The sequence below is a fragment of the Caloenas nicobarica genome, chromosome 7 (genome assembly GCF_036013445.1).
Source record: "Caloenas nicobarica isolate bCalNic1 chromosome 7, bCalNic1.hap1, whole genome shotgun sequence".
Classification (NCBI taxonomy): Eukaryota; Metazoa; Chordata; class Aves; order Columbiformes; family Columbidae; genus Caloenas; species Caloenas nicobarica.
The window spans coordinates 20,925,633-20,939,302 of NC_088251.1; the positions used below are offsets into that span (position 1 = coordinate 20,925,633).

Here is a 13,670-nt window from a genome sequence, read left to right on the forward strand (position 1 = left end):
TCCAGGCAACAATAGTGTCCAGTACCAGGGACTGCTAGTAATTCTGTAGTGGTAATATTTAGCAAACACTAGGAGATAAAAGGTGAGCTGGAACTATCTCACTAACACTACCAGCACTTTCCAAATCTACAATCTGGTCTGTAAAAGATGTCATGTTTTCTTGCATTTCAAGTTGTGTCATCTTACTTGCATAAAGTGCTGGCATTTCTCCAGCACTGTTCCCATCAACCAGGAGCTGGTTCCCAGCTAAGCAACACGAGTAACTTCATCAGATTCAGTCACTAGATTGTCCCCGAACTCTGACTCTCAGAACAATTGGTTGCTGAGCATGTTGGACTATTAATAGGACTGCAGAAACTACTGAGGCCATCAAATATTCATTAACCCCTGTTTTTGAGTTTAAAAGGGAGGGGAATGTGCTGGGATGGTAAACCTCTTTCAGATGGAGTGAAGCCACTTGACCTTTTACTGTCAAGGAAATCCCTTTCCCTGCAAAATAAAATAATAAATATCAACCTCTTAGCATCTCAGTCGAGTGCCTGTCCTATTTTCTTCCATGCTGTTGGTAGAGGTGACAGGAAATATCAGCATATATAACTTTACATTATGACTCTCAGCTATAGGGTGCATAAGTCATGCTGCTAACTGAACAGTCCATGCTTATTCAATAAGTTCCAGTTAGCTGTAATGAGTAAGGAATGCTTTCCTTCCTCAACAGTATCCACTTCTTTCTGTAAGTGGTCCCGAGTTGCCTTCCCCTAAGGGAAATCCTACCAAAACGTAGTACACTGCATACCACAGAGCTGGGTATAGTCCTCATCCTTTGAGTATGTTAACAAGATGGCCAGTGCCTCCTTCCAGCTCTGTAGATCACACGTGCAAACAATATCTTGCCAGTTCTGCTGCACGATGTAGGAAAGCAGCTGTAAGGGAAGCAGAAGGCCTGTTAGTCACTAAAGACAAAGATAAGCTGACTGCTTAAGCCAAGTGCACCCACAGGGATAGCTCACTTTCAGGCACACTTCCCACTATGCAGCAACTACCTCACTGTACATTAAGGTCCACCAATCCCAGCATCCCAATGTTAACAGTAATTGGAACCCAATGCTCCTAAAGAAAGTAAAAAAGCCCAACAAAGCACTTAAGAGAATATGGAAATAGCCACATTAGGCAAGACTAAAGATCTGTCTAACACATTTCCTGTTTCAGAGTAGCTAGTATAATTGACTGGGAATATAGTGTTAGGAATCTATCCCAAGCCCTCTTACACTTCCTGATTTGTCAATTAATAAGCTAGGACCTTCCTAGCTGGGCTCTAAAGGGGCAGTATGCTCCACAGGCTATAAGCATGAGGAGCTGAGGCAGAAACCATTAGATTAAAAAAAAAAAAAAAAAGGAACGCAGAACAGACATTCTAGGTAGGCAACAGTAATCTGTCATAAAACTACCAAGAGATTAGAGTAAATGTCTAGCAAAGAGGAGACGCACAGAGTCTGCAGACATTCTACTTCCTGCCAAAGCATTTGCACATATATTCAGACAAACATCTGCCAAGATATCGCACACCTTGCCCTGCTCAGTAGCTACACAAAGCTGTCACTTACCAGGGAGAGTTTTGTCTTATTCTTGGCAAAATAGCGCTTCTGGGTCTCCTTTAGGAGGTTCTCCCCACCAGCTATAGCTAAGATGATGGCATCAGCAAAGCGCTCTGCCCGCAAGCACAGCTCCACTGCACCCTCAAAATTGCCCAACAAAAGGGCTTGGCTGATGAGTCCATCCGTATCTACAGAGGCGAGAAGCAGAGTTAATCCACAGGGGCACCATCCAAATGCATTGATGACACTCATTTTAAAGAGCACGCAGCAAAAACCACTAATGTATGGAAGTCCAGCTAAAAGATGTGGAAAGCCGAATCAGGTTTTGTACTTAAAACAACACCACTGACTTGACAGTAAGCCTTCCATCATCTAAAAGATTCTTCTGTACTTTTAATGGGTCTCTTATATGTGAAGAGTATTTCCTTGCACAATGCTGAGAGATGTTGCATGACACTGGAATGGGTCACGTGTTTTAAAAGTGGACCAGATTCTTCCTGGTATCTCTAATTTTCTGGTTTCCCTTCCTCTCCCCTTTTCCTAAAAGGGCAGAAACACATTTCATGTAACATACCTTCCGTGACAGGAATCTCCAATGTGCTCATATTCTGGGGGATGAAGTTGTCAAAAAAGGCTGAAGAGGAGGAAACAGCAGCTACATCATCACTGGAATTTATCAAAAGCTGTGCAAAGAGTGCAAGAGGTTAACTAATCCATTGAACACACAGATCCTGCCCAAAACAGTGTAATGGATTACTGAGATGGGGCTGCTTTCCATTTGGTTAAGCATGCTCATACAAATCTGATTGCAAGTTGGAAACCCATCACACCTCCTGTCACTGCTCTATCAACCTGCACAGTTTCACCAGGGCAGCAACAAGAGTAGCGCTGCTACTGACAAATCTTAAGAGACTGACAGTATAATACATACAATACCAGCAGTACTGCTGGTCAGCATTCATCAACTCAACTGCCAGCCCTTGAGTAAGCTGAACAATTTTAGACAGAATAGGGACAAGCACAAGTGATATCTGTAACTAACAGGTAGAATCACAGCCATGCTTGGTGCTCTGTTGAAATGCAGGATACAATTGCTACCCCTGGAATATCTCAGCCAGTGTTTAAGGTTTGTGAAGAAGGTTCCTAATTTGAGGATAGCAACTTTAGATACCTTAGAGGAGTAAAATTTACAGTGCATGGTGAACCAGGCCTTGGAAGGCATCTCAAGATGGGCACCCCAAAATCATGTGAGAATACATTTCAAAGGACGGAGGTGAAAAGGAAAGAAATTCAAAAGAAATACCACAGCAGAAGATTCGCAAAGGAAATCCAGAACTGTAGCATGAAGTTAAGCTGGGGTGAGGCTAATTTTATCACTGACGATATCAGCACTGGTGAAGCAAGCCTTCTTGCGGTGCTGACAGCCAGAAGTCCATCTTCATCATTCACTGATTTGTTTTAAAGCCAAAAGGGACCACTACAACCGCTTAGTCTGACCCTGTGAGGGGCTGACAGGCCTGTAAACTGCCCTCTGTGATGCCTGCATTGAGCCCAACAACTTGTGGCTGGAATTAAACCTTCCTGTTCATTTTGCCCTCCACTGCTCTCCCAGCTGACAAGATGTACAGGACATACCTGATCTGGCTGTGCACCGTTTGTCTCATCTGCCTGAGGAAGAGTCTGTTTATCTGGGATCCTGTTACTCAAACACGAGGCAATCTGTAAAAGCAACAGACAGAGTGAAGCCCCTACCAAAGTTAACACCTGGGCAGCAAAGTCACCAAGTGACTGGCAAGCCCCAGACATAACTCTCCCAGCTTTTTCACCTGTTTGGAAGCTCCACCTCTCCCTATTCCTGGCTGGCTGCCTATCAGAGGTTATTTATCCTTTTCAGAGCATTTTCCATGCTGCTGCAAGAGTCTCCTCCCCTGCAGCTCCATCAGTGCTATGCCAGACTGTCTTCCTCTGTCACCTTCTTCCTGGCTGAGGAACCCCCTGAGATGCAGAGAGCTGGATGCTCAAAGAAGTTCTCGCAACTGCACCATTGTTGTATACTTCTCAGAGCACCAACAACTGGAGGCAAGATAACAAGGCTCAAGATCCCCTTGGTTTGATCCAGTACAGCTACAGTTATACCCTTAGAGGTGCCCACTTTTGTTCTTTAATGGGAGATACTTGAGGTGCCTCTCAACTGCAACTTCCTAGAGTTTGGTCTTTTGTGTGCTGTGAGATCACTCACTCATTTACAGTAGGGACCCTACAACTCTCCTGCAGCAGCTTCTGTCCTGTAAATGTGTCTCTCTATTGGAAAGACCCCTTACCTTTTTTTGCAGATCCTCTTTACTGTAGCCCAGCAGCTTGAGGAGTTTAGTCCTGGACTCCCGCTCCAGATTCACCTGAGTCCCAAAGGATATTAAAAAAGACAAGAAAATACGTAAAATCCTAAACAGCTACACACTGCCAACAGCTGGCTACTTTTGGCAGCACCAAAGTTTAGAGCTCAGTTTATAGATAAGGAACTCAACTATGACAAGTCCACCTAATGACTACTGTGGGAAAATCTATGGAATTTAAGTTATAATAATGATAAAAGGGTGGAATTCAAGTTTGTCACATAGTTACAATTGAGGTACAACTGCATATCAGGGCTATGACTGTATGCATATGTAGTGTACTTGGTCATTGATTCCCTGGATAGTATAGGAATTGCCAAGTTCATCTCTGCATAGAGACAAGGGAGTGATTTGAGTTCGGATGAAACTGAGACAAGGTGGTTGCCTAAACTCCTAGCTGGCTTCACTTGATTTGTTCAGCCTGAAGAGAAGGAGACTGAGGGGAGACAGATGCAGAAATGGTCAAGCAGGCCAGCCTTCTGTACAGAAGCTTGATTTGTAGTTTAAGACAATCAATAGTAATAGATATTGTACATGTCAGAATGGTTTCACAGTACCATAGGCCAGCTGGATTATAAAAATCCACTAGAATGACAGTTTGATGTATCTCAGCCAATGCAGCTGAAGACATTATTGCAATGACCCTTGCAATGGAGACTACTGTGACTACCTAGACAACCTATTAAAGCGATAGGATTCCCTATGCAAGTGTAACACTATTCCGGATATTTCACCCCACACACAGCCTGCCTACAAGTGTCTGTAAGCCACTACCAAGGCTAAGCCCTGCTGCTCCAGAAGGGCTGCCACTCCTCACTACCAAACTCTTTCATATTACCAAGTTGTCAATGAAACCATCGTCCTACATAGCACTACAGTCAGTCCTCATGCCACGACAGACCTCTCCTTTGTTACTGGGGAATGTCATTGCCCATTTGGACTTTGCCTTGAGAAGTAACAACAGTAGAGCTCCACACGTAGCAGGCAGATACAGCCTGGCAGTGGGTTGAGATGAGAAAAATCCTGTTTAGCACCTCAAATGAGTTCACTGAAAAGACCATTCCTACTGAAAAATAAGACAACCTCCAATAGTCCAACTGCAAAAACTTTTCTTTAGACAAATAACTAACTAGCCTACTTGGTTCCATTTTATATCTTAAAAAAACCCCAAATATAAAGGGCTAGAGAGGACCATAATTAACACATTTCACCCCAGAACTCTAAAAGAGCTTATATGTGTGTTTCACCACAGCCATCCTACCTTCAAGAAGTTCCAAAGGTTCTCATCAAATGGCAACTTGGCTGTCTGGATCTTGCCCTGGCAGTAATCAAGTAGGTCCCCTGACTGCAAGGCCATCTGCAGCTCTCTGGACCGCAGCAGGAATTCAGTTTCAGTAGTGACTTGACTGATGAACACCTGGTGTGGGTAGGTCTGCTGTATTTGCTGTCCAGGAGCTTTGGTAAGACCAAACGTAACCAGTTTTCCTCCAAACTGAGAAGGACAGAGGGAGACACAGTGAGCATTCTTATAAACAAAGGTAAAAACAACTCATTTAGCTCTTCACTCAGCGAGGTGGACTCAATCTCCAGCTGTGATCACAAGGAACCCAAACAGTTTAATGTGTATGGATGGCAGGGACGTTGAGGGACTTCACATCACAAGCCCTTCAGCTGAAGACTGATAACCATTACACTTGTACATGTGCTATCAGGCCTAGTCAACTGCAAATAGCTGAGAGACACAGAGGAAAAAGTACCATTTGGAACTGTTTGCTCTTTTATGACGTGGAGAGGCAGGCTGCAATGATAAAAATTACAACGTGAACGGAGAACAGGACAAGCCACAGGTTAAAAGAACAATTCAGCCTTTCGATTTAGGAGCGAAGAGGTGAAGAAAATCAAATACCTGGATAGGAAGGAGAAAGACAGAGAAGGATGGGAATGCACATCACAGCTTACAAGATAGCTTTTATGAGTCTTCCTCAGCTTTGTTAACTCCCACTTACAACCTCCCATTCTCTGCTACAGGACTCTTTCTTGTTAGAAATATATCTGAATGTTGAGCAAAAGAGCTTCGCTCCATGGGACACCACACTGCACCTTAAACAGGCATTAAAACAACTAGCAACTAGATGATAAAAAGGTTTCTCTACTGAAAGAAAAGGATTGTGTCACAAGATGACACCTATTGCATTTTAAGTTAAGGATGCTCTATTCACTTACTGCAAATGAAACACCCACAGGTCTGCGAATCCACTTGGGTGGCTTTTTTAATGGTGGAATCAAGGTGGTCTGAGCTACTTGCTCTGGCACCTGCAGAGGAGGAAGGATCTGTCCTGTGCCAAAGGGATCCAGGTTGTTAAAGGAGGAAGAGATCTAGAATCAGATGGAGAAAGGAATAAGGTATGATTCAATTCCTCTCTGCATGGAGTAAGCACAAAAACCTACTGCTTAGTAATTAGTTACTTTTCTTGCTGATGAAGAAAGAGGCTATTACAGCACCTCCTCCTAGAATACCACCAAGCCTCTATGTGAAAGAAGTAGTATTTCCAAAGAGTTCCAGAAATTATTTCTCAAGAAAGCTCCACCATGGGAGATTTTCAAGTAATTTTCCCTTAGCAAGGTGCAAATGCCCTAACAAATACTGCTTTGCCTAGCACCGAGCTTGTAAAACACAGAAGTTACAAAATTACTTGTTTTAGGCAAGACAGTGACGACATATGGTCAAAAGTTATCCAAGTTATTTCTTGTTTTGCTCACAAAGGAATGCTGACCCCCTTTCTGTTGCTGAGGTCTTTCAAATGGGTTAGTTTTAAGGATTGTCTCAAGCTTTTACAGCTTAGATGAGGCTGGTGAAATAACCTCTCCAGACTTTCTTGCCTAGAGAAGAGAATGTCAAACGTGGCCTCTGATCTGGATTTCTGACATTGAGCATACATACAATGCTGTTCACATTCATTCTTAATTTTTAACATTGCTGGCATACACTTGTTTGCTAAAGATAACCCTGTTCAAGTTTGACTGGACCATAGGGCATTACTCCAAAATACAGCTGACGAGCATACCTGAAAAGAAGCAACACAGGGCTCATCAAGCTAAGGTTGCCAAAGAATCACAGGCAAGACCTACATGTCTTTTTTGAGGGGAAGCCAATTCCAAAGAAAGACTATTTCCTGAAGGAACAGCTTATATCTAACAGATCAATCACCCTCAGCCTTCAAAAAACAAATACACACTACCAGGGTACCAGTAACACCAACCACCACATCTTCAACAAAGTTTCTGTCCTGATACCATGAAACCCAGAGGAAAGGGACTTCCTGATCATGAACTCTCCGCCTCCAGAATTGTCATTATCACCTTCTATTTTTGTTCTTTCTTCTTACTCTGTTTATCAAGGAGTTGTTCTGCCCTATTGTCCTCCAGTTTTGAAGAGTGGAAGTGTGGCATATGCACATGAAGAATGCACAGAAAGAAAATTCTCCATAGGTTAAATAAATAATTAATCTTCTACAGCTGTTGCTTGATAAAGTATTTTCTGTCTCCTGCAAATCCTATGAAACTGAACCCAGTCAGTTGTAAATTACTACATAAATAACACTTAAGCCAGCTCATATGTATTCCCTTAAAATCTGTATTGTAAGGCATTTGTTGGCTGGGAGAAAGGGAGGGAATTAAAAGACTAGACACCAGATTAAAACTAAAATTTTAGACAGTACTGACATTTAATCCATTCAGAGTTTGTCCATCTATTCACTGGCTGAGTAATGGGTTTCAGTATCAAAATACTAACATGCTCCAAGTTACAGCCAGTTGACGAGGAAAATTGCTAATAGTGCTTATAAGCTACTTATAAACATTCTCTTCTGAACTAATAAAGAATAATGTATTGTATTAATTAGTATCAAAGCATTTAGTTTTAACCTAATGACAAGACAAGCTTGTTGCTCTAACAAGTGTGCTGCTTTATTTTCAGTCTAGTAGTAATAACTATAAAATACATATAACATCAAAACTATAGTTGATCTTGGTTCTCTTTACACAGTCCAATTAATTTTACAAGAAATACTGAGACACCTTTGCCAAGAGGCAATGTAGTCCATTTGGGATGTGGTGGATATTAAGTCCCCACACAGGCAGCTTCTTGTTCCCACAACTTACAGCTACACATCCTGGTGGGCAGGACAGACTGTGTCACTTAGTCATCCTGTGGCATGTGCGCTTCTGATGCTCTCAGCAGTGATGTGAGTACCTGCCAATCTGTTGAGCTGCAAGACGTTCACAGGACTTTACCTTGTCAGCCTGGGTCTTCTGCTGAGCTTCTAAGTTGCCACCCATAACCGAATAAATGTTGATCCAGCCATCAAATGTAGCAGCAGAGAAGACTGAAGGATTCCTGGGACACCACTGGACATCAAAGCACCACTGGCTCCGAATGGGCAATTCGTAAACCACCTATCACAGAAAGAGAGGAGGCAGAAGCACAACACAAATAGTTCCCTGCTTTCCCCAAATTACTTGCCCATGGCAACTGTGTCACACTTTATTCATATTTCACCATTGTATATGACTACCTTATTTTTGTTTCTTGAAGGACACATTTGCGACCAAATTACACTGCATTGAGCCCAAACAGCAGAAAGCCACAGAAAAGTGCTGTATAACAGGATTCTGATTGTAGGGGAAAAAAACGCAAAAAACCAAAAAAACAATCAAGTTAGTTTTGCTCTGCTTTCTAAGTACTACTGTATCGGAGTACTCCAGTATTGTCACACCTGCTGTTAACCACAGAATCACACAATGCTAGGGGATTGGAAGGGACCTCAAAAGATCATCTGGTCCAATCCCCCTGCCAGAGCAGGAACACCTAGGTGAGGTTACACAGGAAGGCATCCAGGCGGGTTTTGAATGTCTCCAGAGAAAAAGACTCTACAACCTCCCCTGGCAGCCTGTTCCAGTGTTCCGTCACCCTCACTGAGAAGAAGTTTCTTCTCAAATTTAAGTGGAACCTCTTGTGTTCCAGCTTGAACCCATTACCCCTTGTCTTACTGTTGGTTGTCACCGAGAAGAGCCTGGCTCCATCCTCCTGACGCCCACCCTTTATATATTTATAAACATTAATGAGGTCACCCCTCAGTCTCCTCCAAGCTAAAGAGACCCAGCTCCCTCAGCCTTTCCTCATAAGGGAGATGCTCCACTCCCTTAATCATCTTCGTGGCCCTGAGCTGGACTCTCTCCAGCAGTTCCCTGTCATTCTTGAACTGAGGGGCCCAGAACTGGACACAATATTCCAGATGAGGTCTCACCAGGGCAGAGCAGAGGGGAAGCAGAACCTCTCTTGACCTACTAACCACCCCCCTTCTAATACACCCCAGGATGCCATTGGCCTTCTTGGCCACAAGGGCACAGTGCTGGCTCATGGTCATCCTGCTGTCCACCAGGACCCTCAGGTCCCTTTCCCCTACACTGCTCTCTAATAGGTCATTCCCCAACCTATACTGGAACCTGGGGTTGTTCCTGCCCAGATGTAAGACTCTACATTTTCCCTTATTATACTTCATTAAATTTTTCCCCACCCAACTCTCTAGCCTGTCCAGATCTTGCTGGATGGCAGCACAGCCTTCTGGTGTGTCAGCCACTCCTCCCAGTTTGGTGTCATCAGCAAACTTGCTGATAGTACACTCAATTCCCTCATCCAAGTCGTTGATGAATCTATTGAATAATACTGGTCCCAGAACTGACCCTTGAGGCACTCCACTAGATACAGGCCTCCAACCAGACTCCGCCCCAGTGACCACGACTCTCTGGCTTCTTTCCTTCAGCCAGTTTGTGGTCCACCTCACTACCCGATCGTCCAGTCCACACTTCTTCAGTTTAGCCGTGAGGATGCTGTGGGAGACAGTGTCAAATGCTTTACTGAAGTCAAGGTAGACCACATCCTCCGCTCTGCCTTCATGAATCCACCTTGTTATGTCTTCATAAAAGGCTATGAGGTTGGTCAAGCACGACTTCCCCTTGGTGAAGCCATGTTGACTGTCCCTGATGACCCTCTTATCCTTGATATGTCTTAAGATAGCACCAAGGATAAGGTGTTCCATCACTTTCCCAGGAATGGAGGTGAGGCTGACCGGTCTATAGTTGCCCGGGTCCTCCTTCTTGCCCTTTTTGAAGACCGGAGTGACATTTGCTTTCCTCCAGTCCTCAGGCACCTCTCCCATTTCCCAAGACTTGGCAAAGATGATGGAAAGTGGTCCAGCAATGACTTCAGCCAGCTCCCTCAGCACCCGCGGGTGCATCCCATCTGGACCCATGGATTTATGAATGTCCAGATTGCTTAACTGGTCCCTAACCCAGTCCTCATCAACTGAGGCAAACTCCTCCATTGCCCTGCCTTCCTCTGGGGCCTCAGGGGTACGGGGCTCCTCAGGACAGCCTCCGGCAGAGTAGACAGAGACAAAGAAGGCATTCAGTAATTCTGCCTTCTCTGTATTTTCTGTCACCAGGGCACCCACCCCATTCATCAGTGGGCCTACACTGCCTCTGGTGTTAGTTTTATCTGCCATGCATTTGAGGAAGCTCTTTCTGTTGTCCTTGACCCCTCTTGCCAGGTTTAACTCTAAGGAGGCCTTAGCTTTCCTAGTTGCCTCCCTACATTCTTTAACGACAGCCTTATATTCTTCCCAAGTGGCCAGCCCCACCTTCCATGATTTGTAAACTCTCCTCTTCCACTTGAGTTTGCCCAGCAGTTCCCTGTTTAACCACACAAGGGAGATACACCAGAAAACAACACAGAAAAACAGAAGCCAAAGGACAAGAAGGTGTCATGAGCAAGAACATGTAAACAGAAAGAATAGACTAGAATAACAAACCTAACAAGGAAAATAAAAGCCTACAGGAAAAAGCAGAATGAGAGAGGACTGTAATAGCTGCAGATAACTATGAAGGATAATTGCAGCCAACTAGTTTCTGGTCCAGCACTCAAAAATCCAAAGTTCAATTCACGGATGCTGGGCAACTCACTAACACAACCTTGACTTTGAACCTCCAATTTGTAAAATTAAGGTATTTCTTTTATGTCTCACAGGCACAAAACACAGAGGATCACAGCTTCCTTCTCTGTGGAAACATGAGCTGCTTTTTCTTTTCCCAGGCATAAAATCTTGCACTTCCGTATGTCAAAATCTGAATCGTTAAGTTAAAAAAACAAACAAACAAATGAAAAAAACCCCAAGAAAACAAAGCAACGAACCCCCACACCTGAAAATTTTCTCTTCATTGGTACGAAGTCAAGTAGAGCCTCCTAACAATAGTTGTGCAGAAATGCATAACTTGAACTAGGACTTTGCAAATCTACAGCAGCATGCATAAAGATGAGCCAACTGCACTAAAATTGCTTTTTAAAAATTTTCCACTAAAACACAGTGAAAAGACTTCTGTAAAAATTAGACATCCGAAACATTTCAGGGTCTGACTCTCTTCTAACCACTAGACTCTGTACCAAGTGAGCATCAAATCCCATGAAACCACAACAGCAGCATTTCATGCATTTTATGAAAATGGATTCATTTTTTTCCATGCCTTCAAGGCAAAGGTGGTCAGCTAAGTGAAATATTCCCATGAAATGAATGGGACTTCATTCAGTATTGTTAGAGCTACTTTCCCCAGTCTATCATGAAGATCAATTGCATTAACTTTGTTCAAAGTTCAGAATTCACAGTCCTATTTTAATTCAGGTGCTCCTAAATATTTCAAAGATGGTAATTTTGAGATACATGACTAGATAAGCACATACATGTAACACCACTGTAATATAAATAAAGTGTACACACATACTTAATTACATTGTTCCCTTCTCAATAACCCTAACAAATGATGTTCATTCTGCCTCAAGTTTCTCCCCCAAAAACTTATTGCCCTAGGAGAAGGAAGAAGAAGAAACAAATGGACACAGAGAACACTACATGTGTGAACACAGCAAGAGTAATCATAATTAGCTGAAACTAAGTTTTAGTTAAAGCTTTCTTCCCTCCATGACCTCTGAGCACAGATACATCACAGAAAATCTCTGTCTGTCTCTGTTGTTTTCAGTCAGGATATGGACAACATTCTCATTCACTCCAGACAAGAAAAGTGCACAAAATATACTGGAGAAAATTACATTGCCACTCCACAGGGGTACAGAGGGACACACACATAGCACAGCACACAACTCTGTATCAAGCAGATTATATGTACTTATGGCTGTGGTTATGTACCTCCCCCATACTTGGGTTCCAGCACAAGATCCGGTTGTCTTTGGCGCTACTCAACAGCAGTTCAGGGTCAGCCTGGCACCAAGAGACAGAGAGAACTCCCCTAAAATACATCAGAGAGAAACCAGTCATATTTCAGTCCACTCTCCCACCTTGTCACCAAGCAAGCACCATGCACCAGCACTTAAGCTCAGAAATGCTAGTGCTCATTTCTATCCTCAACCAGACTCATCTGTAAAACAAAGCAGGCCTAGCAAAAAATCATGGTTCTCCTAAGTCCAGTCTCCCAGATGTCTGCCTTTTAAAGATGGAGATCCTTGAAAAGGCAACACAACAAGCAGGCCCTACCTCGTGTGCCCTTCCAGCTGGCTCAAAGGAGAAGTAGCAAAACGTAAATCCCATATTTGGATCACTGGCAAGCGGTCATCCTCAGAGGAAAGGACTAGCTGGGTTGCAACTTCTGGATGCCAGGCCATTCCTGAGCAATGCATCTAGGGACAAAAATAGCACAGGCTGAAAATTCAGCAAAGCAAGCTGGCAATAGCACAAATGGCCCGGAGCCATGTTATTTTGCACTTAACCCACCTAAAATGCTTGCCATAAGGCAAGTCTAGCAATGTCTTGCTGTGGGAAGCAAGTACTTCTACCTTCTCTACCCAGCAAAAAAACTCACTAACCATACAGAGGTTGAAGGACTAGTTCAAAGTTGACCTAGGAAGACAGCTGGGATTAAAATGCAGGAGATTTCTCACAAATGAGCTGTGAACACAGAAAATGAATGAAAGGGTGCCCTAATTTTAGAAACAGCTGGGGGTCTCGTTTCTTCAATTGGGAAAAAAAGAGAAGGGGTGTTTCGATGTTACAGCTCCAAGAGAACCATCCCCAACAGCTTTCACAATAAAACCACTTGAGCCCAAGAGTGCGTGTCACTGTTTCGCAGTCACACGTGGCGTGTTGCAAGCTAGTTAGAATCACAGTTGTTCCTCCACTCACTCTGTTGCTGTGGTCACTGACTTTGATGATAGGCTCATTCTTCCTGAGGTCCCAAACCACAGCCTTGCCGCTGGGGTGGGCAGAGGACAGGATGTGCTGCACCTGCCGGTTCCAGGACACCACACTGATATCTTCATGAGGCTGCCAAGACAGGAAAGGCCACACATCCATTACCCCCATGTTGAGGGAACAATGATCACAGGATTCTGTCACTGGCTTAACTAAGGGATTTGATGATATATAGATTCCTCTCTTCTATCACTGATCAACTAACTGGAAATATCAGCAGCACTGACCAGAAAGACTAGGGAGCATGGGAAGTCCTTTACTAGCAGAGTACAGTGGACAGTCAAATTCGATGGCCAAATGTCACCTGGAAAAGCACCTTTCCATTTTGGGAGCAGGTACTGGAATCTGCATTGGCCAAATGTGTTATA

The 13,670-nt window shown here is 43.6% G+C and overlaps 1 protein-coding gene across 2 annotated transcripts in view; it reads right to left on the minus strand.

Moving 5' to 3' along the window:
- The window catches only part of SEC31B (SEC31 homolog B, COPII coat complex component), a 37,292-nt gene that overhangs the window by 14,547 nt on the left and 9,075 nt on the right, over positions 1-13,670 (minus strand). For both annotated transcript variants that reach the window (XM_065639512.1, XM_065639510.1), the window contains exons 6-16: positions 13,234-13,374; positions 12,589-12,731; positions 12,244-12,343; positions 8,282-8,443; positions 6,212-6,364; positions 5,250-5,480; positions 3,917-3,991; positions 3,231-3,314; positions 2,170-2,278; positions 1,605-1,783; positions 797-923 (exon numbers count right to left, since the gene is read on the minus strand). In XM_065639512.1, the coding sequence (XP_065495584.1) occupies positions 797-923; positions 1,605-1,783; positions 2,170-2,278; positions 3,231-3,314; positions 3,917-3,991; positions 5,250-5,480; positions 6,212-6,364; positions 8,282-8,443; positions 12,244-12,343; positions 12,589-12,731; positions 13,234-13,374 (1,504 nt within the window). The remainder of the gene's footprint in view (positions 1-796; positions 924-1,604; positions 1,784-2,169; positions 2,279-3,230; positions 3,315-3,916; positions 3,992-5,249; positions 5,481-6,211; positions 6,365-8,281; positions 8,444-12,243; positions 12,344-12,588; positions 12,732-13,233; positions 13,375-13,670) is intronic.